Source organism: Vanellus vanellus (genome assembly GCF_965231255.1).
Source record: "Vanellus vanellus genome assembly, chromosome: 22".
Classification (NCBI taxonomy): Eukaryota; Metazoa; Chordata; class Aves; order Charadriiformes; family Charadriidae; genus Vanellus; species Vanellus vanellus.
In genome coordinates, this window is record NC_138927.1 from 4,501,987 (window position 1) to 4,521,845 (window position 19,859).

Below are 19,859 nucleotides of genomic sequence, written 5' to 3' on the forward strand. Positions count from 1 at the left end.
CACGACTGGAGCAGCGGCACCGCCAGCAGTGAGGCCTCGCTGGTGATGGGGACCCTCACCCTAGTGTGGGGTCTGGCACCGGCCCCCACGGGCTGGGTGCTGCTGCTGGTGGCCACGGCCACCCCGCAGTGGCGGGAGCCCGAGTGGCCCAGCTACCCCCACGACCTCTTCAGCGGCGGCCTGTGGGAGAGTTGCGTGGAGGTGCCCGTCCAGCTGGGCCCAGTCTGTCACGCTCTCCTGGAGGACACAGCCCATTTCTGTCCCATGTGGGTGCTGAAAGCAGCCACTGTGGGCTCAGTGCTGCTGGGAGCCCTGGCGTATGCCCTGGCTGTGCTCGGGCACGGTGGTGGGCCCCTCCTCCACAGTCCAACCTGGTGGCCACTGCTGGGCTCTTGCTGATGCTGGCAGGCACCGTGTATCTGGGTGCCGCTTCCTACATGGCTCATCGGGTGCTGCTGGATTTAGCCAGCCCACAGACCCCCCTGGCAGACAGCTTCCACCTGGAGACATGTCTCTACCTGGGCTGGAGTGGCGGAGGGGTGGAGGTGGTGGCTGGTGTCTGCCTGGCCACCAGCTTCTGCAGTAAGAGGGGGTTTGTCACGAGGCTGGCTGCTGCCCCTTACGAGGTGGATTATTGAGGTACTGGGACAGACTGGTTCCTGCCATGAGCGTCACGGGATGATGCTGCTCGCTGTGAGGTGACAGCAGCTCCTCAGCCTCCCACCATGGCTGTCCTGCACCCCTTGGACCATCACTAGGTGGAAGAGGTTGGTCCGTTCCCCATCTTCACCTCTTTCACTCTTAAGTTTTCATTCACTTGCCTGTTGATTGATTGTGCCTTAATTCTTACGCAGCTTTTAGCTTCTGCAGCTGCTGCTAAATAAAGAGCGTCCCCGTACCCATCTGTAGCACATCTCTAAGGGGCCGGGTGGCACAGGGACTCCACCATTTCCAGGGTGACCACATCTCTGTCCTCATCCAGCTCCATGCTCTCCCCTTGCACCTTGTGAGCTGCATAAAGCCCCCAGAGCACCCCAGTCCTCCCTGGGATGCCTTCCCAGCTTCATTGCCCTTCCTGGCCTCACAACGCCATCAGAGCCCATCCCTGTCCCCCCACCCCATGGGTGGGTGCCATCGCCCCCAGCTGGGCTGGTGCAGCCCAAGGTGGGAGGAAAGCAGGGCACAGAGGGATGCCACAATCCCTTGAGGATGATGGCACGTGCAAGCCACTGGCTGGGACACTTTGGCGCCAAGAAAAGTCATCAGCCCTTGTCGACACAGTTTTATTTACAGCAGAGAGACCTCAGCCGGGCCGGTGTGCATGGCAGGGGCACATTCGTCCCGGAAAAGGGCCCCGTTGTCAACGTGAAACTGAGGCAAAACATCCTTGAAGAAAGCAAGAGTGACACTGCAACGTCCCACCCCAGGGAGGGGGAATGTAGCAGAAGCCACTTCTCCTGCGGCAAGTCCACGCTGGGGGCCGATATTTCAAAAATGTTGTCAATCCCCCTGTGCACCCCTCCCAGCACGGGCAGAGCACCCACTTTGCTCCCACAGCACCATGATTTTTATTGGCAAAGATTTGTGCCAGAGAAGTCCCGGCGGGGTGTCAGGGTTCAGCTGCCTCCTCAGGGGGGCCATGCTCAGCCCCAAGCCCCCCATCACCCTCCTGCCTTGCCCACCACTCCTGCAGCTCCTGGTACAGCTCCTGGTGCTCTTCCTTCCAGCGCGTGAACTTCTCCGAGGTGAGCTCAGCATCACTGAGCAACTTCTCCAGGGCCTGCAGCTCCTCCAGCTTTGCCTGCCGAGAGAAAGGGGCATGTTTTGGGGTGGCTGCCCCTGGGCAGGGAGAACTGGGGGGGTAAGGGGGATGCGGGCTCCCACCTTGAGCGTGCTCTGCAGGGCTCGCACCACATGCACCTTCTCGTTGATGTGGGGGTTCTTGTTGCGCCGGATGAAGGACTTACGGCACTGCTCATGCGTCAGGAACCGCTGCTGCCCGATGAGGGACACCCCGCCCTGCTTCAGGCACCACATCAGGCACTCGAGATCCTCCCCAGCGGGCTCTGGGTGACACAAGGAGGCACCATAGCAGGGGGGCAGTCCCAAAACCGCATGGAGCTGCCCCCACACATGACCCTGCCCTGAGAGCACCCCGAGACACCACATGGTTCACAGTCAAATACATCCCAACTCAAGTTACCCCCCCAGCACACACACACACCTGCAAAAGGGTGGCCCTAACTTCGATTAAAAGGTGCACGCAAGCGGACAGGGTGACAGATGTCACCCCCCAGCACCTACCCAAGGGTGAGCAGGGCCGGGGGCTGCCCTGGGGGCTGCTGGCTGCGCTGCTGGGCTCGCCACTGGCCGGGTAGAGCTGCGCTTTCTCCGGGGCATTTTGCAGCCTCCTCTTTGGCTGGGGAAGAGACGGGGTGGGAGGTGAGATGAGGATCTCCCATCCCCTCCCCAGGATCTCCCATAGGGCTACTCACCGAGTCGCATCTGTGCCTGGGGGACTCGTCATCGGGGTCCTCGGCTTCTGTCTCACTGTAGCAGTCTGGAGGCCATGGGGGAGGATGGTGGGAGTGGGAAGCCCCAGGCTGCCCCCCCAGCCCTCTCCAGGGCTGAGCATCACCCCTGCCCTCCACTCATGAAGCATTTCTCCCATAGCCCCCAAATCACAGGCAAAGTTCCCAGAGGTCCCATGCCCCACCAGGATCCCCAGCCCAGAGCTCCCCATGGGGTCCCCATGTCCCACAGGGGAACCGAGCCCATCTCCCACCCCAGGAAGGGCCTGTTACCTTCCTCCCTGTCCGGGACCGACTGGTGGGCCAGTGCGTACTTCGTTTTGGCTGTTATCAGGTGACTGACCCACCTGGGGAACGAAAGGATGGACGGACAGAAGGTGATGGCCAGCACGGTGTGGTGCGACCCACATGGGCTGTCACCAACCGGCACATTACTCACATGCTCAAATCGGCCAGCGTTTCCGCGGCGAAGATGAAGGGCTTGTACCTCTGATGGGAGAGCTGGAACACACTGGAGGAGGATAGACCTTTGCTGCTGGAGCTACCCGGCACTGGAGCCAGTCCCAAGCCCCCATCCAGCCTCCCCCACGCCAGAGCCCCCCTGTCCTAACCCAGCCCAGGGGTGTGGGCTTTTCCCTGCTGTCGGAGATGCTCCAGTCCTCAGCCCCGGCCAGATAACACCAGTAGCACAATGCACATCTTGCTCAAAGTGTGGGCTCCTGTATTGTAAGCTGGGAAGTCCTGCCAGCACTGCAGGGATCCCACCAGCCCCATGGGGACCCCACCATCGTCGCAGGGATGTGCAGGTGGTACCCAACGGGGCTCATTGGCCTGTGGCCCTTGGGACAGCATCCTCCCCTCCACCGCCAGCTGGGAGGTCCACGGTGAGACAGACCCCACTCACTATTTCTTCTTCTGCTCCCTTGTGCTCTCCAGGTCGTAGGTGGCCACGTTGATGAGACCTGCAGCCTTCTCATCCTGCGAAGGAGACACAGCCATGTTCAGTGCCCACCTCGGCAGCCTCAGATGGGGATCAAGGACACCCGTCATCCCCACTCACATTGGGGTGGTGGTACCAATAGAGCGTGTGGCCCTTCAGCACAAACCAGCACCGCTTCCACTTCTGGGCCATGAAGCCCACGTGGTCTTTCTTCTTCAGGAGCCAGCCATCGCAGTCCACCCGGCCCAGGTCCCGGCACGAGACCCGCCGGCGGCTCAGCCTGGTCGCCACTCCTGCTGGCCACAGTGGTGGTGGTGGGATCAAGAGCAGGGAAGGGGGAGCAGGGGGGAGCACCCGGGAGAGCCCTCAGCACCGATCACCCCAGTCCCAGCAGCGTCCCTCTCACCTTTCGGTCTGCGTCCTGTCTGGGGACTGCCCTGGACGGGGAGTCAGAGATGAGCAGTTAGGGATCATGCAGGGGGGTAAGGGGCAGGGCAGTGTTAGCTGAGCCCCCCCAGCAGCACCCATAGCTCCATAGGGACCCCCAACTCACACACCCCACAGAAGCGAGCTCAGCAGGGAACTCCCCCCCAGGGATGGGCGTTTTGCCTCCCAGCTCAGGCAGGACATGAAATCCCACATATCCCTTGTTGCCACCTCCCCAGAGACACCCCCCCCCCCCGAGGCTCAGCGCTTCTGTCCCAACAGCTCTCACCAAATTGGGGGGTTGGCCGACCTCTGCACCCCCAGCCCCCGTGGCAGGGGCTGCTGTGGGACTGAGCTCTGCAACGCAGGGTCCGGCGGCAGCGAGGACACCCGGGGAGCACGGGGTGCCCGGTGGGGTGCCACCCTCCCACGCCTCCTCCTCCTCTGCAGCACCTGCAAACAGCAAGTGGGACTCCAGCCTCCCGTCCCGGGGGAAGAAACCACCCCGACCCCAGACACCCCCTCCGCTCCCCTCCTACCGTGGCCGGACAGCCCCGGCAGCTGCCCCACGGCCGCCCCAGGCAGCCCCGAGTCCCGCTCGTCCTCTCCGTCCTCTTCGTCGGTGACAGGGTCCAGCGCCGAGTCTGGCCCCGAGTCCAAGTCAGCAGCAGCACTGGTGGGGGGGAGGGGAGAAGGGATCCCTAAGCCAAAACCCCCTCAACTGCTGCGGGGGTCCCACTATTGGGCTCCGTCCGGCCCCGCACTCGCTTGGGGCACCCACGGTTCTCCCTGCTGCCGGCTCCGCGCACGCCTTTCCATTCCGGGAGAGGAGAAGGGTCATGTCTAAATATAGTTTCAACCCCATTAAAACGTTACCAAGTGAATGAATTACAAACACAGCCACTGTTGTTTTTTTTTTTTTTTCAATTCCTTAAGACTATTGGCAGTTTCCCGGACCGCTCACAGGCAGCTGCCACGCTGCCGGCTCCTCTCCCCCCAGAAAGAGCTGGGAAGGGGCACCCAAACATCTCTGGGCTGGGGGTGTTGGGGTGTCAGGGGACAGGGCTCACCTGGAGGTCAGGGACACGGGGCTGCCCGGGCACTCGCCGCTCCTGGTGCTGGGGGGATCCGCAGTGTCTGAAAACGCTCCTGGGAGCTGCGGATGGAGCGTCAGGACCAGCCCACATCCCACCACGGTCCTCCACAACTTTAGGGACCACCAATGCGGTGGGAGATGCCCAGCTCTGAACATTCCTTCCTGGTTCCCAGCACAGCCCAGTGCAGCACTGGGGCTGTACTGGGAGCACTGGGATCACTCACCTGCTGCCTGGGAGAGGGTGGAGAGCCGGGCAGGTCGAGGGGGATCTTCTTCAGCACCAGTGTCACCCCGCTCACATTCTCCAGCAGCTTTTTCACCAGGTTGACACGCGTCCAACCCACCTGCACGCACCCCCTGGTGAGCCGTGGACCCAGACCCATGGGCTGCCCCACGGCTGCCCGGCCCCAGCCTCATGCACCCTCCCAGTCCCACGGCTCCCACATCCCCCAAACCCTCCCCAGCTCCAGCTCCTCCATCCCCCGCATCCTCCCCGGCTGCAGATCCCACGGATCTCCCTGGCCATGGTTCCTGTGTCCTTCACATTTCCCCAGTCACAGCTCTCACATCCCCCAAATCCTCCTCTGCAGCAGCTCCCGCATCCCCCAACCCCTCCTCAGCTCCTGCATCCCCCAGGTCCTGTCCTGCTGCAGCTCCCACATCCCCCAAACCCCCCTTGGCAGTGGCTCCTGTGTCCCCCAGACCTTTCCTAGCCACAGCTCCTGCATTCTGCAGATCACAGCTCCCACATCCCTCCAAATCCTCCCAGCCCCATCGCCCCCCCCCCCCCCCCCATGCTGGGGCTCCCCTGGCCACAACTTCATCGCCAAAGCCAGTGCCTGAGCTCCCATCCCCCAGACTCACCACGACCTGCTCATTGACCTGCACGATCTCGTCTCCGGGCAGGATGCGGCCCCCGTGGGCTGCCAGGGCCTGGGGCAGAGGCAGGGTGGCAGCCGGGTGCCCGGCCCCGGGTGCTCCCCTCCCCGCCCCCAGCTAATCCATGCTCTCCCAGCTGGGGAGAACCCAGGGGGGTTAACCATTAACCGGCAGCCTGACCTTGCTCAGCACTGGCCAGAGTGGCTGGTGGGATCGGGGTGCGGAGGGAGGGCTCCCACCACGGGCCAGGCTGTGCTCACTCATGACATGAGTTGCACGGTCTCAGCTGCAGGCAGCCACCCCATGCTTTGGGTCGGGGTGGGGGGCAGATTAGGGCACTAAGAGCTCACAGGATCCGGCTGGATGGGTTGTAGCTGGGACGGGTGGTATTCCCCACGGTGGGCGCTAAAAGGGGGTGACGGAGGGACAGGGTGGCGTCGGGGGGGTGGGTGACAGACTGGGAGGAGAAGCTCCTCACTCACCTCCGAGGTGGTCGCAGACACGAAGTGCAGGCAGGAGCTGGTGGAGGTGATCTCAAGGCCCTGGGGGGGACAGGAGGGAGGTGTGAGCGGGGTACGAGGGGTACAGGGGGGTTCTGGGACACTGGGGACACTGGGGACTCACCAGCGGGGTGGTGGGGAGCGGTGGGGGGCTCCCCCGTGGGTCAGAGGGCAGCGTTGGAGTGTCAGAGGACATCGGGGGGCTCCCCCATGGGCTGGGGGGCAGCGTAGGGGTGTCAGGGGATGTTGGGGGGCTCCTCCACAGGCCAGGGGGCAGCACCGGGGTGTCGGGGGACATCGGGGGGCTGCCCTGCAGGCTGGGGGGCAGCGCCAGCCCCACGCGTTGCAGTACAGCTCTGCGGTCCAGCAGCGCCGGGGGGCTGCAGCCCACGATGCTCTCGCAGATGCCCACGATGTGTTGGCACTGAGGGTGACAGCGGGGGTTGGGGGGGAGGGGGGGGGGCTGAGGGGAGGCCCTGGCAGCACTGGGCCCCCCATGCCCACCACCCCCTCCTCACCCACCACTTACAATCTGCAGGATCTGGCTGTCTCTCTCAGCGGCGGGGCAGTCCTGGGGGGGACAAGATGTTGGGCTGAGTGGGATGGAATGGCTCAGCGCCCCCCTTCATCCCAGTTGGGGTGGGGGCTCCACGGGGACATCCCCCACCCTTAACACATCCTCCCTCACCCCAGCTCTCCCCCCGCTCTGGCAGGCAGAGTTTTGGGGGATAAGAGAGCTGGTTTCTGCCCCCCCCAACACTGTGACCATCACTGTGGCCTCAGGGCAGCACAGCCCCCCCTGGACACCCACCGCCTGCAGCGTCTCTGCTAACTGGGTGCAGAGCAGGACGATGTCCCGGCTGGCCGAAAAGTCGTTGAGGGTGGAGAAGAGGTACCTGGGGGGGGGGGAGGGGGGGGGCAGAGACCTCAGCCCTGGGCACCGGGGGCACCCAGCACCCATAGGTGCCCCCACCCGCCCCGGACCTGTTGAGCCAGGAGAAGAGCCCCTTGGCGGCCCCGACCAGGTCGACGACACGGGCCAGGAGGGCGAGGGGGGGTGGCCGGGGGTCTGTCCCTGCCGGTGGCCCCCCCAGCACCAGGCCCTGGATGCCCTGTGCCAGCTCCCGCAGCCTCTCCGTCAGCGTCCGCAGGCTGGTGCTCACCAGCCCCGCGTCCTGGTGGGTGGGGGGGACACAGACACCGGAGGACGGGAAGGCAGCGGGGGTCTACAGGGTGCTTCCACATCCCCCCCACTCCACCCAGCCCAGGGTGCTCCCATGTCCCCCCTCCACTTAGCCCAGGGTGCCCCTGCAACCCTCCCCTTCACTCAGCCCAGGGTCCTCCTGCATCCTCCTCCTCCAGCCCAGGGTGCCTCCATGTCCCCCCCTCTACCAGCCCAGGCTGCCCCTGAGCCCCCCCTCTTCTAGTCAAAGGTTTCCCCATGTCCCCATCTCCACCCAAACCAGGGTGTCCCCACACCACCCACCCACCCAACCCAAGATGTCCCCATGTCCCCACCTTCACCCAGCCCAAGATGCCCCCACATGCTCCCCCTCCAACCCAGGGTGTCTCCATGTCCCCCTCTCCACCCAACCCAGGGTGTCCCTGTGGCCCCCCCCTCCACCCAGCCCAGGGTGCCCCCACATTGCGCCCCCATCCAATTCAAGGTATCCCCGTGTCCCCACCTTCACCCAGCCCAAGGTGCCCCCACATCCTCCCCCTCCAACCCGGGGTGCCTCCATGTCCCCCCTTCTCCCCCAGCAGGGTGTCCCTGTGTCCCCCAAACCTCCAACCAAAGATTTCCCCATGTCCCCCCCTCCACCCAGCCCAGGGTGCCCCCACGTCCCCCGTTCCGCCGCGGGAACCCCGCAGCACCCATGGGTGCCAGCACTCACCAGGGCGCGGAGCTGCTCCACGGCCTCCAGCAGCAGCTCCTGGTGCCCCAGGCGCCGCACACCCAGCGCCTCCAGCGTCCCCGCCGACAGCCCCAGCAGCTCGGGCCCCGCCAGCCCCCAGGTCTCGAAGGGGTACCCCTGCACCGCCGCATCCAGCCCTGCCCGCAGACGTGTCCTAACACCAGCCGGACACCGGCGGGGTGGGGGGGACCAGCACCCCCTCCCCGCTGATGTCCCCACTGGCCCCTGGCCGGGTGACCCCAGGGCTGCCGAGAGGGCTCTCTCGGTGCGATGAGTTCACCCGGTCTCAGCGCAGATGGTGGGGATGACCGACCCCCCCCCCCCCCCCCGACCTCCCCAGAGACAAGGGGTGACGGATGGGAAAATCTACCTCCCCCCCCCCAGCCACACCATGCCACCCGTGTGTCCCCAAACCAGGGACAAGCCACCCCAAGACCCCCACCCCAGGGGCAGCAGCGGGGTCCCCCCACCCTGGGTTGGGGGCAGCCTGGGCGCGGGGGGGAGGCCTCACCTCGGAGCCAGGCGGCCGCCTGCACAGGGCCCCAGGCACCCACGGGCTCCATGGCGGCCAGGCCGGAACCGGTGGCGGGAGCGGCTGCTCACCTGCGCCAGGGACGGGCGGCCCCATTGGCGCACCCGTGTGCCGCTCACCACGGCCTCCGCCGCGCCCGGGGCCGCCCGCCCAGTACGGCCCAGTACAGCCCAGTAACGACCCCATGGGGCGAGGCCCCACGACGCACCCCACTGAGTCACGGACCAGACGGTGACACACGGCTGCCGAAACCCCCCCTCCCCCTCCGGGGAAACTGCACCCACCCAGGGAGCACCCCCAAGCCTCAGTTTCCCCTTTACTGTGTGTGAGATGAGGTGTGTGTGCCCCCCCCCCCCCAACCACTTCATGCAGCGAGGGCTGAGTCCCAACAGAACTCATGACACTAGCGGGTGTCCCCCAGTAGCCACGTTTGACGCCACAGACCCCTGGGAAAACCTGGGGGGGACCCCCTGCTCTGCCCCCTCCTCACCACTCAAATGAGGGGGGGGGTGTCACCCCCCCTTCCCCAGGCATAATTCCCACCTTTTTCCTTTACCGGTGGGGAAACTGAGGCAGGGGGGACTCCACGTGCAGGCCTACAGAGGGGTTTGCCCCCACAAAGCCCGGCTTTCCTGCCCTCCCCACCCCCCCAAATCTGCCCTGGGCTGGCGCTGGGCCCCCCCGCCAGCGCCTCGGCGCCCGTCTCCCCCCGCCCCGGCGTGTGCGCTTGGGGGAGCAGCGGGCGCTGATCGCGGCTGACAGCTGCTCGGCGCTCGCCGGGTGCGTGCCGCCCTTCCTGAGGGGGCCGCGGGGCCGGCAGGCGGGCGACAGACGCAGACCCCTCTCTCACAGCAGTCGGGGTGGGGGTCTCGGGGTTTGGAGGAGGGGGGGGTGGGAGAGGGCCCAGCCCCACTGCTACTCGCTGCTGACCCACAGGGCCTGATCCTGCTGCCGCCCGCTGCGACATGATCATCCGCCCCCGACGCTTGACGCCGGGGTACTTCCGTCTGCTCCAGGTAAGGGGAGAGGAGGGGGTGGGTGGTGGGACTCCGTGGGGACCCCCGGGACCCTGCCCGTGCTGTCCACCAGGCCTGCCGGCCATGGGGGCCGTGCCCGGTTGTATCCCGGCTGCGGGCTGGCAGCGAGGGTGCTGAAGGGGAACCCAAGTGCTGCATGAGGCACCCCAAAAGCACCCCTAGACAGCCTGGGCTGGGGGGGGAGGGGGGGCACAAAGCTGCCCCCATCACCCTCTGGGCGTGATGGGCATAGCCTCAGGTCCCCTACCCCTGGGGAGTTTGGGGCTCGGGGGTCTCGCAGCGCTCCCTTCTCCTCTCCTCTCTCCTCCCACAGATGCAGCTGGCGGCGGGACGGGGGGCTGAGCCGGGGGGGCGCCTGCTGCCCCCCCTGGCCCTACTGCTGGCGGCCGCCGGGCTCTGCCTCTCCATCTACAGTGTCCGGAAGATGGCCGGCCCCACCAAAGCCCCCCCAGAACCATGAGGAGGGGTCTGGCGGGGCCGCAGGGATGGTCCCCAGGGGGGTGCCAGGGTCCCCCTCCACCCGCTGGCCCCCGCTTGAGCAGATCTGCCGGATGCGGATGTTTTCCGGCTGATCTGCACCACGTCCAGCCTTTCCCACCATGCCTGGGCGATGGGATGCCCCAGGGCTGGGGGACACGCGCCTCTGCCCCCATGACTGTCTTCACTTTCGGGAGCCGGTTCAACGACCGGGATGGAGACCGGAGAAGCCACCTCCTGGCTCCAGAGCTGCCGGATGAGACCCTGACCAAGCCGCTGTGAGACACCGGCCATAAGATGACCACAGGATGAACAGACAGACAGACAGATCGTGGAGCCTGGTGCCGCGTCCATCTCCATCTACCCCCCTAAGCAGAGGCGTCTGGGGAGCACCTTCCACCCCACCAGCAGCCACACAGCCCCCCCCCCATCCCCACAGGACTGTGCTGTGGCCACAGCCAACCCAGTCCCGCAGAAAGGAGGTCAGTGCCGAGCACCGTTAGGTAACGCGGTGGGGAGGGCTGGGACCAGACTGGCCTCTGCAACAATGGTGGGGGGGGAAGAGATGGGGCCATGGGGTCAGCGACGCGTCTCCCCAGGCAGGCACATCCCACCGGGATGGGGTCTGCCACCTTCCCGGCCCCCTCGCACCCACCGAACCCTCGCAGAGCTACCCCTAGAGAGATGCTAACAGCTAGATTTAGTCGCCTTCATCTCCCCGGCTCGAGGGGGGGGGGACAAATCCGGGCAGGCTGCATGGAAATAAACCCTTTCCTGCCGAGCACAGCTGCGTTGTTACGCCGCCTTTCTACCGCTCCGACCCAGCGCCCCATCCCCGGGTCAGCAGGAGGGACAAACCTCCAGGCTGAGGGCTTTGCTGCCAGGGCTGCATCGGAGAGAGCCGCTCTGCAGGAATTTGCAGCAGCGGGTGGTGACATTGTCACACTAAGTCCCCTGAGAGCCCGGCAGGCGGAGGCAGGGTCACCAGCAGGATCACAGCAAATCAGGCTGATGGACATGGAGTGTGGGGGGGAGGCTGATCACGCCACACACGCAGCCCCAACCCTCTAGCAAGACAAAATCACTTTGCAGGCGCTGGGTTTTAAGGGACAGCAGCCTGGAAGTGTCCCTGCCGGAGGGACACCAGCACTCCCCGCTCAAGGCCCAACCAGACAGGGCCAGCACTACAACCAGCTGCTCGCTATGGACTCAAGAGCTTGAGGAAAAGTTCACTCAAGCACATATTCCCCCCCCAAAAAGCAGCCCCGTATCTGCTACCAGCAGGCTGGGATCCCCCTGCCAGGAGGATAAAGCAGAGGGACCGTTAACCACCCTGCCAGGGCAGCAGCACCGGAACAAGGCCGTTCCTCCCGGCTGGTACAGACGCTGGAAATATTTTTCCCTTTGTATGATCGGGAAGAACACAACACCAAGAGGTTGTCTTTCACCCCAAGGGGCGACTGCCACCCTCCAGAGGGCCTGGGTCATGCTCACACAGAGCTCTCAACACCGCCAGCCTGTTTGTTGACATATTTTAATGGGTGACTCACCAGATTGAACCTCTGACCCAAGAAGAGAAGCCTAAAACCACTCTAAAAGCAAAAAGATGAGTGTACAGTCACGCCAGCGCTTAGGGACAAAGCGGCTTGCCCCTTCCCCAAAAAGGAGGACACATAGCTAGGGCACCCGGGGTCTCGCTGGCTCCTTCTCCTCGTTAGTGCTCCGGCGAGGAGGGCTGCCGGGAGGAACGGTGCGTTCGCTCGTTGGCAGGCTGCGCTGGGGCGTGTTTTTCTCACAAAGCTGAGGACAAAGAAGGCCCTTACGGAGCTGCCCCCGACCCCTCAGTCCACGCTCAGCTGGACGCCTCCATCTCTGTGACCTCCTCGAGCGGCTGGGTCTGCACTTCCACCTTCTTCGGGGGGATGTAGGAGCCCATCCCGGCGGCACGTTCTGCCTCCTCCTGTGTGTATGGTGCCTCCCGCAGCTGCTTCAGCCTGCGGGGAAGGCAGAGAGGAAGGCTGAAGCCATCCACCCCAGCTCCTCAAAACAAGACCGGCCCAGAACTGATGCCACCACCCGTCTCACCCCTGATGAAGTGGGGCTGGGGGGCCACAGCCTGCTCTGGGGCAGGACAGTGGCCCATGGGGCCTCTCAGGGACCTGCTCAGCTTCCACCCCCCTTACCTCTTCTTGTGCACCTTGGACCTGAAGTGCTCCTTCATGCTGGTCAGGTCCACAAAGTAACGCCTGGGGGGGGGGGGGGGGGGATAAGAGGCCGGGGGTCAGGGTGCTTTGATATGGCAGCGGGGCTGGGGAGAGCCCTACCGAGGGGCCAGGTTCCCCCCCACCCCTGGGGCCAGTTCCCCATGGGCCAGGGTCCCCCCTGAGACCAGAACAAGTACCCCTTGCTGGGACCAGCCCCCCCCCTCAGTGGCCAGGGACCCCCCAGGACCAGAACACCCCCCCCCCCCCCCCAGGGGCCAGGCAATTCTCAGCAGCACAGCAAACACCCCCCCAAGGATCAGAGCCCCCCTCACCAGGACCAGCCCCCCTCAGAAGCCAAGGACCCCCCCCAGGACCAGGACAACCCCTTCCCAGGGGCCACAGACCCCCCCAGGACCAGGACAAACCCCTCCTGGGGCCACAGACCCCCCCAGGACCAGGACAAACCCCTCCTGGGGCCACAGACCCCCCCAGGACCAGGACAAACCCCTCCAGGGGCCATAGACACCCCCAAGACCAGGACAACCCCCTCCCAGGGGCCAAGGAACCCCCAGCACGACAACAAACGCCCCCCTCACCGGGACCAGTCCCCCCCCCCCCCCAGGAGCCAGGGACTCTCCAGCACCAGGTCAACCCCACCCCAGGACCAGGGCAAGCCCCGGCACCAGGGAAAGCCCCCCAAGGGTTAGAGCCATCCCTCCCCAGTCCCCCCGCGACCAGGGCCCCCCGGGACCCCCCACCCCCGGTGCGGGGAACCCCCGGCCCTGTCAACCTCCCCCGGCCCACGCACGCGCAGTGCAGGCAGTAGAACTGGGCGCAACCCGGCAGGTCGGGGTCGGGCTCCTGCCGCAGCAGCCGAGCAGCGTTCTCGGGCCGCAGGTCCGCGTGGATCTCGTCCAGGTCGCGGCGGCGCCGCTTCGTCTTCAACTGCCGAGCCAGCGAGTGCGCCCGGTGGGCGCCGGTGCGGCGGCCATTGCGCGGCGACATGGCGGACCGGACGCACGCCGGCACCGCACGCCCCGCACTGCGCAGGCGCAGCCGGCCGCAGGCCCCGCCCCGCCCCGTGACACCCCGCCCACAAAGCGTCAGGCTCCGCCCACGAAGCGGCAGGCTCCGCCCACAAGGTGGTACAGCCGAGCTTGAGTCTGCTGGCCACGCCTACGAGGCGTGAGACCACGCCCATGTAGCGACAGACCACGCCCCCTGGCTCAGCCCCGTAGTCCTGCAGCCACAGCCGTGAACGGGACCGGGGGACAACCGGGGACAACCAAGGCCCCCCAGCACCCGGTGGCTGCCCCCAGGCTGTCCCCGCAGTGGGGCACAGGGCCTGGCCTCAGGGCGGGAGGTGACGGGGGCCTGTGCTGCCCCGGTCACTGCTGTGATGAGCTGGGGAGGGCTCAGCGCATTGTGTCCCGGCACTGATCGTGTTTCTTCTCCCCCCCCCCGCGAGTGATCAATTATAGATGGGGACCCATAGCAGGGGAACGCCGAGCCCCAGCGCCTGCTCTGCACTGTGGGACTGGGGTGGCCCTAGCCTTGGGTGTCCCCCGTGGGCAAGGGGCACTGCGGGGTTGGGGCAGGGGGGTGGAGAGGGGGGTTTAGGGGTGACCAAAGCAGCCGCCCCCGCCATGCCCCCGGCTCAGGCTGGGCTCAGGTTCCCCTTTGTGCATCAAAAGCAGCCCCTGAAACTTTAATGAAGCCACCGGATCGCTGGGGCGGTGCGGGGGGGGGGGGCGCCCAGCCCCGCACCCCTCCTGCTCCCCGCGGCACCCGGCTCCTGGCCCCGCAGAGCCCCTCACCATGACCCAGGGCTTCTGGCGGCTCTACAAGGCCAAAGTGCTGCAGACGCTGGGGGGGGCGCGGGCAGAAGGCGTGCTGCAGGAGGAGGTAGGGTAGGGGCACCAGCATGCCAGGGTGCCCCTGAAGTGGGGTGACCAACCTCCCTGCCCCCCCTGCCGCACCCTTGCCCTCACCTGGGGGCTTTGTTGCAGGGAGACCCCCCTGAGCTGACAGAGACGGCTGAGCACCCTACACTGATGGAGGAGGGACCCAACCCTGTGTCCCAGCTGGCGAGGAAGGTGAGGAGGAGGCCAGGGGAAGTGGGGGTCCTGGGGGGGCCTGCTGGGTCCTGGAGGTCCCCGGTGAGCCCGGTGCTGTCTCCCCCACAGGTGCAGGGGGTGGGTGCCCGGAGCTGGCGGACACTTTCATCCCTCTTCACCCGTGAGGACGAGCACCAGCTGCTCAGCCCGGAGCCCTGTGCAGACCAGTAAGTTGCAGCTCGGTGGGGGGGGACCCCAAAGCCATGATCTGTCCAAGCTCCCGCATCCCCCTGTCCTATCACCCACATCCCTCTCCCCTGCCTATACTTACAGGACTGGGGGGCAGCGGGGGCAGAGTTGGCCTGAAAGGTGGACATGGTGGGGCTCGGGGGGGGCCAGTCCTGGCAAGAAGGGTCCCTGCACAAATGTCCCCATCCCTGCTCTCTCCCCAGCCCGCTGGCCGCCTCGCCGCCTGAGCCACCCCCCTCTGAGAAAGCACCGGGCTTTTGGGATCTCTTTGCTACCAAGTGGCAGCAGGCATCGGGGCCGGACAAGGGGGTGTCCCCCCCAGAGCCAGACGAGAGCCCCGGGGAACCGCCAGGTGATGATGGCAGCGATCTGCGGGAACCAGAGGAAGGGGCCTTCCACTGGGGCTTCCTGGCCGGCAAACTGGCTGAGATCCGGAATAAAAGTGCCCCCAAGGGCAACTAGAGGAAGATGCGCTGGCCGGACTCTCCAGCAGGGCCGGTGCCCCCCCCCCGCTGGCAGGCAGCCCCCTGCCCGCGCCCGAGGGCTCTGCGGTGGGTTTTGGAAACGTGTCTGCACTAAAGACCCTGAGGTGCCCCTCTTCCCCGAGCCCTGCCTGGTGCTTTCTTCGTCCTCCCCACCCCCCAGCAGCCCCATCACATGGATCCCGTGGTGGGGAGCTGCCACCCCCAGCCCTGAAGCATCCCCCCACCCAGCCTGGGATCTGCCCGCACAAACCACACGCGCTGCCAGGCTAGAAAAAAAAGACAATCAGGTTTATTGAGCACTGCCCTGGCCTGAGGAGCCCCTTTTCTGGGCAGAAGGGAGCTGTGGGGTGGGCACTGCCCATGACGGGGGGTTTGGGCTCTGCCCACCCCCACCCCCCCCCCAGCCTGCAGTGGGTGCAGGACATGAGCAGCCGATGGGGGCTGCAGCCCCGTCCCACCACCCTGGCTTGGAGACTGGGAGGGTGGAGATGGGTCACAGCACGGGGACAGCAGCCTGCTAGACCCCGGGGGCCAGGGAGAGACTCACTCAGGGGACCCCCTTCCCCACCTGCCCTCAGGTCCCCCCACCATGCTCAGCCCCAGGACCAGGGTAGACCTGGTGGCTCTGGGGGTGGGTAGGGCAGACCTGGTGGCCATCCCGGCCAGCAGCAGCCCCGCAGCACCAGGACCGTGGATGCCACCAGCCCATCGGCCACATCCACTGAGGGCAAAGGGATGTGGCCATCCAGTGAGGGTGGGGAGCCACATCCAGCCAGCAGGACACACATGGGTGTCCTCGTCCCCAGCTGGGCTGCCTTGGCTCAGACAGTGGACTCTTTGGTGGCCGCCCAGGCTCTCTGGCAGCTATAGAGCCACTTGATGACGCGGGCGTTGCGCTCCACCACCGAGACAGCAGAGCCCAGCCGGTTGTCTGGCTCCTCCTCGCCGGGCTCTGCATCCCCCTCGCTGCCCCCCGAGGCCTGTCCGGGCTCCGACTCGCAGGAGCCAGGGAGCCGAGCCGAGGCGTTGTCCCATCCTGCTGGCCCGAAGCGCTCCTGCCCCAGCAGCTCCACCAGTGCCCGGTCCAGCCCGCAGTAGTTGAAGAACCGCTCCTGCTCCGAGAGCGGCAGGGAGACACGCAGAGCCAGCGCCTGCTTTCCGGGGGGCCGGGGGGATTGTGCCACTGGGCTGCCTGGCAGAGGGAAACTGCCACCACTGCCACCACCGCCACCACCGCTGCTGGCACCCTGCATCCTCACCTTGTCCTTCTCCGCAGGAACCCACAGCATGGGGGTCTCGGGACTCTGGGGGGCTGGTGACCCCTCACCCAGCCCCCTGGCTGGGGGCGAGCTGGGGGGCTTGTCTCTGAGGGGTCCCTGGAAGAGGCGTCGCACCAGCCCTGAGCCCTTGGCGTTCTCCTTGTCACCCCCCGGACAGTCCCGTTTCTGCCGGTAGATGATGAGTGAGTCAGGTCTCAGCAGGCGCCTGCCACCGGTCCGGCGTGACACGGGGGACTGCGGGCACGGCAGCTTCCTGGGACCCTCCCGGCTCAGGTCTGAGCCCTGACACAATTCATTACACTGCTGGCGGGCGAGGAGGCGCCGGCTGCGGGGGGAGTGCCGGGGTGAACAGCCCCGCAATGCCGGCTCCTGCCGGCTGTTGATGACCTGCTGGGATTTGACGTATTTCGCCTTGTCGGCCTCCAACCGCTCCACGGCGCTGGGCACCCGGCCCCCGCTGCCCCCTGGCTCCCGTGGGCACTCGGGCCCCCGGTTCAGCCAGGCCAGGGGGGACCCACGGCCGGGGGTCACGAGGCGCATGTTGCTGGAGGCGCAGATGGTGAGAGAAGGGCTGCCCAGGGGCACCATTGCCCCCCAGCCCCAAAAATGGTACCCCTGGTTGCTCTGCTCCCCCTGAGTGGGTCTGGTGCTGAGACCGGGGAGGCTCCCGAAGCTTCGCTCGGCTCCTGGATTTGGCCCTGGGAGGAAAGAGGAGAGCTGGGGTTAGCACCGAGGATGCAGCATCAGCAAAAGGGGGCGATGGGGACGAAGCGGGGCCGGGGGTCCCCTGGATCCCACGGGCAACAAGGCGGCGCTGCCCTCGGCCAAGCAGGCAGGCAGCAGGCAGCGAGCTCTGCCCGCCCGGGCAGGAACAATCCGCGGGCAGGAAGAGAGAAGCGCCGAGCATCCGCCGGCTTCACCCTCATCCCAGGAGCGGCTTCCAACAGGAAAAAATACCGGAGCCGACCGCCTTATCTTTCCGAGCGCAGGGACAGCAGAACAAAGCCCGCGCACAGGAGAGCTGGCGAGCTGCCCCGGCCGGGCCCGTGCGTGATGGCAGTGGGGCAGGGGCTGGGGGATGGTTTGGGGTCTTTGTGCTGTGCTCCCGGTGGCCAGGCTGAGCTCGGCTGCCTGGGAGGGAAGGTATCTCCTGCTCCATGCATGGGGGGTGTGGAGCAAAGGGGCTTTTATTAGCCCTGGGGTGCAATGGCTCTTGCCCAGCTGTACCCGAGCATCTGTGCGGGACCGGGGCCGTGAAGCCGGTGGTGGTGGTGGGTGCTGGGGAAAGGGGGTCTGGAGCCTGACCCGGGGGCTGTAAATGCCCAAAGCAGATGGTTTCGTGGAGCAGAAGAGGCTCAAAGAGCCGTGAAGAGCCACCCCATCGCCAGTGGCTGAGCCAGCCCCACAGCCCCCCCAGGTGACAGCAGGGACACGGGGCCAGGCAGAGCAGAGCTTGCTAGAGAGCAAACAGCCTGGGAGCCCTCTGCCCACGCATCTCCACACACACAGCCCAAGGGCTCCAACACCGCATCCACCCCTGGCGTACAGGTGGGGAAACTGAGGCACGCGGTTTGTCTGGTCCTGTGCTCCCAAGGGATGAGCTCCCCAGCATCCCCCAGTGTGGGGCAGAGCTTCGTGGTGGTTCAAGGGAAGGTGGCCCTGACACGTGGTCCCATGACCTGCTGGCATTGCCCTGGCAGAACCAGCGTGCCCAGGATGCGACTGCCCACACCAGCGCGCCTGCACACTCCCCAGCCCGGCCCCACTGCCAGGATCCGTGCCAAGCCGCTGGGCTCGGCGGGTGGAGGATGCTCTTGCTCACCTGAGCCCACGCAGGGATGCAGGGATGGGATGTGGGGATGCTCGGATGGGATGTGAGGATGCTCCGGTCTCAGTCAGCTCCTGCCCCTCTGGCCGCCAGCAGCAAACTGAGCCCAGAGCCAGCAGGAGTCTCATATAGAGGGTGAGGAAGAGGAAGAGCCACCCTGTTAACCCCTGCCAGCCCAGATCTGTCAGCAGGAGCCTGCCCTTTGCCCTCCCTACCAGCACGACCCCCCTGCCCCAGCTGCAGTCCTCACAGCCCGGAGCCCTGCCCCTGCCCAGCCAGCACTAACCCTCCTTCCCCAGCAGCACCAGCTCACCTCTGCCAGCTCTCCTCCTCCTTACGGGAGCCCGGCCGGCATTTCGGGATCTGCAGCAGCGACCTCTGCCTCCTCCCAGGCAGGACTGAGTCTCTCTGTGTCCCCCCCCCACATGGGGCATCAGGAATGGGACAGGGAAACCATGTCCACTCCGGCAGCTTCTCCTTCTACATCCCCCCCGAAGATGCTGGGCACAGCTCAGGAGAAGGAGCCCACCACGAGCCCCTTCCCCAGGATCCCGCCCCGGCCCGCGAGGGAGCAGGAGGGAGAAGAGTCCTTCTGGCACCTTCTCCGCTGGTGGCGAAAGGGTCAAAGCCAGCCCCGAGCCAGGCGGGTTCCTGCCTCCTCTTCCCCCCGGGAAGGGCTGTAAATCGCAGGAAGCCACAACGGGCTGGAGCCGGCCCAGGGGTTATTTTTATCGCTGCCCTCTCCCCTTCCCGAAGGCTGAGCGCTCCTGCGGGTGCAGCCCCCAGTCCCCCTCCAACCCCAGTGCCTGCCCAGGGGGGCTGCGAAGGTGACACCGCGGCAGTCGGGAGGGGGGAAGGACATGCTGCACCCTAAGTTTGGCTCCCAGCCCCTTGGAGCAGGCTCGGAGAAAGCCCCCAGTGCTCCCTAGGGACCGGCCAGCTCCCTCCATCCCTCTCGCAGCCAGTACGGATGGAGAGCCGGAGCACACCCCAGCCCAGGCTGCTTGCAGGGACTCAGGGGACCAGGAGACACCAGCGGGGACAAAGCCATGGCGTTCGGCCCAGGACCCACAGGCCAGGGCGCTCTGTCCCTGGACGAGAGGGGACCTGGCCCCCAGCGCCGCTGGCTCCCACCCCAGTTCCTTCCTACGGTGCCGCTGCTGGGGAACCAGTGCCGGGAACCGGGGCCGGGTCGGCATCCAGCACCTCCCAGCGTGACAGCACCGGTGCCGGGAAGGGGACAGGATTCTCGGGCTGATAAAAACAGAGGTTGAGTGGGATGAGAGTGGCCAGGGCTTGCCCGTGCTCTGCTGGAACCGGAAAAAAATCCCAGTGAAAGTGAGGAAGGGACAAACCACCAATCCTATTCCAATAAACCTGGAGAAGAGCAACAGGCACGGCTGCGCTCCCAGCGGCACTGGG

The 19,859-nt window shown here is 66.2% G+C and overlaps 4 protein-coding genes across 4 annotated transcripts; 1 reads left to right on the forward strand and 3 right to left on the reverse strand.

Annotated features, from left to right (window-relative positions):
- Positions 1-1,274: 1,274 nt before the first annotated feature.
- CNKSR1 (connector enhancer of kinase suppressor of Ras 1) lies at positions 1,275-8,851 on the reverse strand (the record flags this gene model as incomplete). Its single annotated transcript, XM_082494228.1, has 21 exons — positions 1,275-1,801; positions 1,885-2,066; positions 2,305-2,419; positions 2,496-2,560; positions 2,805-2,878; positions 2,971-3,042; positions 3,436-3,509; positions 3,592-3,764; positions 3,878-3,908; positions 4,187-4,350; positions 4,437-4,570; positions 4,968-5,053; positions 5,218-5,337; positions 5,858-5,926; positions 6,355-6,414; positions 6,497-6,796; positions 6,902-6,943; positions 7,184-7,268; positions 7,357-7,547; positions 8,268-8,425; positions 8,800-8,851. 21 exons carry the CDS (start codon positions 8,849-8,851, stop codon positions 1,610-1,612), a joined length of 2,439 nt encoding a protein of 812 aa, XP_082350354.1. The 3' UTR covers positions 1,275-1,609.
- A 3,001-nt stretch (positions 8,852-11,852) lies between these two features.
- On the reverse strand, positions 11,853-13,616 carry ZNF593 (zinc finger protein 593). Its single transcript, XM_082494251.1, has 3 exons — positions 13,347-13,616; positions 12,518-12,580; positions 11,853-12,328 (listed from the first exon to the last, which is right to left on the reverse strand). The coding sequence occupies exons 1-3, from the start codon at positions 13,541-13,543 to the stop codon at positions 12,187-12,189; spliced, it is 402 nt and encodes a 133-aa protein (XP_082350377.1). The 5' UTR covers positions 13,544-13,616; the 3' UTR covers positions 11,853-12,186.
- A 740-nt stretch (positions 13,617-14,356) lies between these two features.
- On the forward strand, positions 14,357-15,306 carry LOC309680590 (uncharacterized protein C1orf232; the record flags this gene model as incomplete). The annotated part of the gene is made up of 4 exons (XM_082494247.1): positions 14,357-14,443; positions 14,548-14,634; positions 14,725-14,822; positions 15,048-15,306. 4 exons carry the CDS (start codon positions 14,357-14,359, stop codon positions 15,304-15,306), a joined length of 531 nt encoding a protein of 176 aa, XP_082350373.1.
- A 319-nt stretch (positions 15,307-15,625) lies between these two features.
- Positions 15,626-18,528, reverse strand: FAM110D (family with sequence similarity 110 member D). Its single transcript, XM_082494240.1, has 2 exons — positions 18,432-18,528; positions 15,626-17,307 (listed from the first exon to the last, which is right to left on the reverse strand). Exon 2 carries the CDS (start codon positions 17,195-17,197, stop codon positions 16,151-16,153), a length of 1,047 nt encoding a protein of 348 aa, XP_082350366.1. The 5' UTR covers positions 17,198-17,307; positions 18,432-18,528; the 3' UTR covers positions 15,626-16,150.
- Between the last annotated feature and the right edge of the window lie 1,331 nt (positions 18,529-19,859).

What these genes read in the sequence shown, in the direction of transcription:
- ZNF593 (XM_082494251.1), bottom strand. Translation starts at nt 13,543, where the DNA reads ATGTCGCCGCGCAATGGCCGCCGCACCGGCGCCCACCGGGCGCACTCG. An exon ending in TTCTACTGCCTGCACTGCGC is followed by an intron (nt 12,581 to 13,346) that starts GTGCGTGGGCCG and finishes CCCCCCCCCCAG; the next exon opens with GCGTTACTTTGTGGACCTGA. An exon ending in TCCAAGGTGCACAAGAAGAG is followed by an intron (nt 12,329 to 12,517) that starts GTAAGGGGGGTG and finishes CCTTCCCCGCAG; the next exon opens with GCTGAAGCAGCTGCGGGAGG.
- FAM110D (XM_082494240.1), bottom strand. Translation starts at nt 17,197, where the DNA reads ATGGTGCCCCTGGGCAGCCCTTCTCTCACCATCTGCGCCTCCAGCAAC.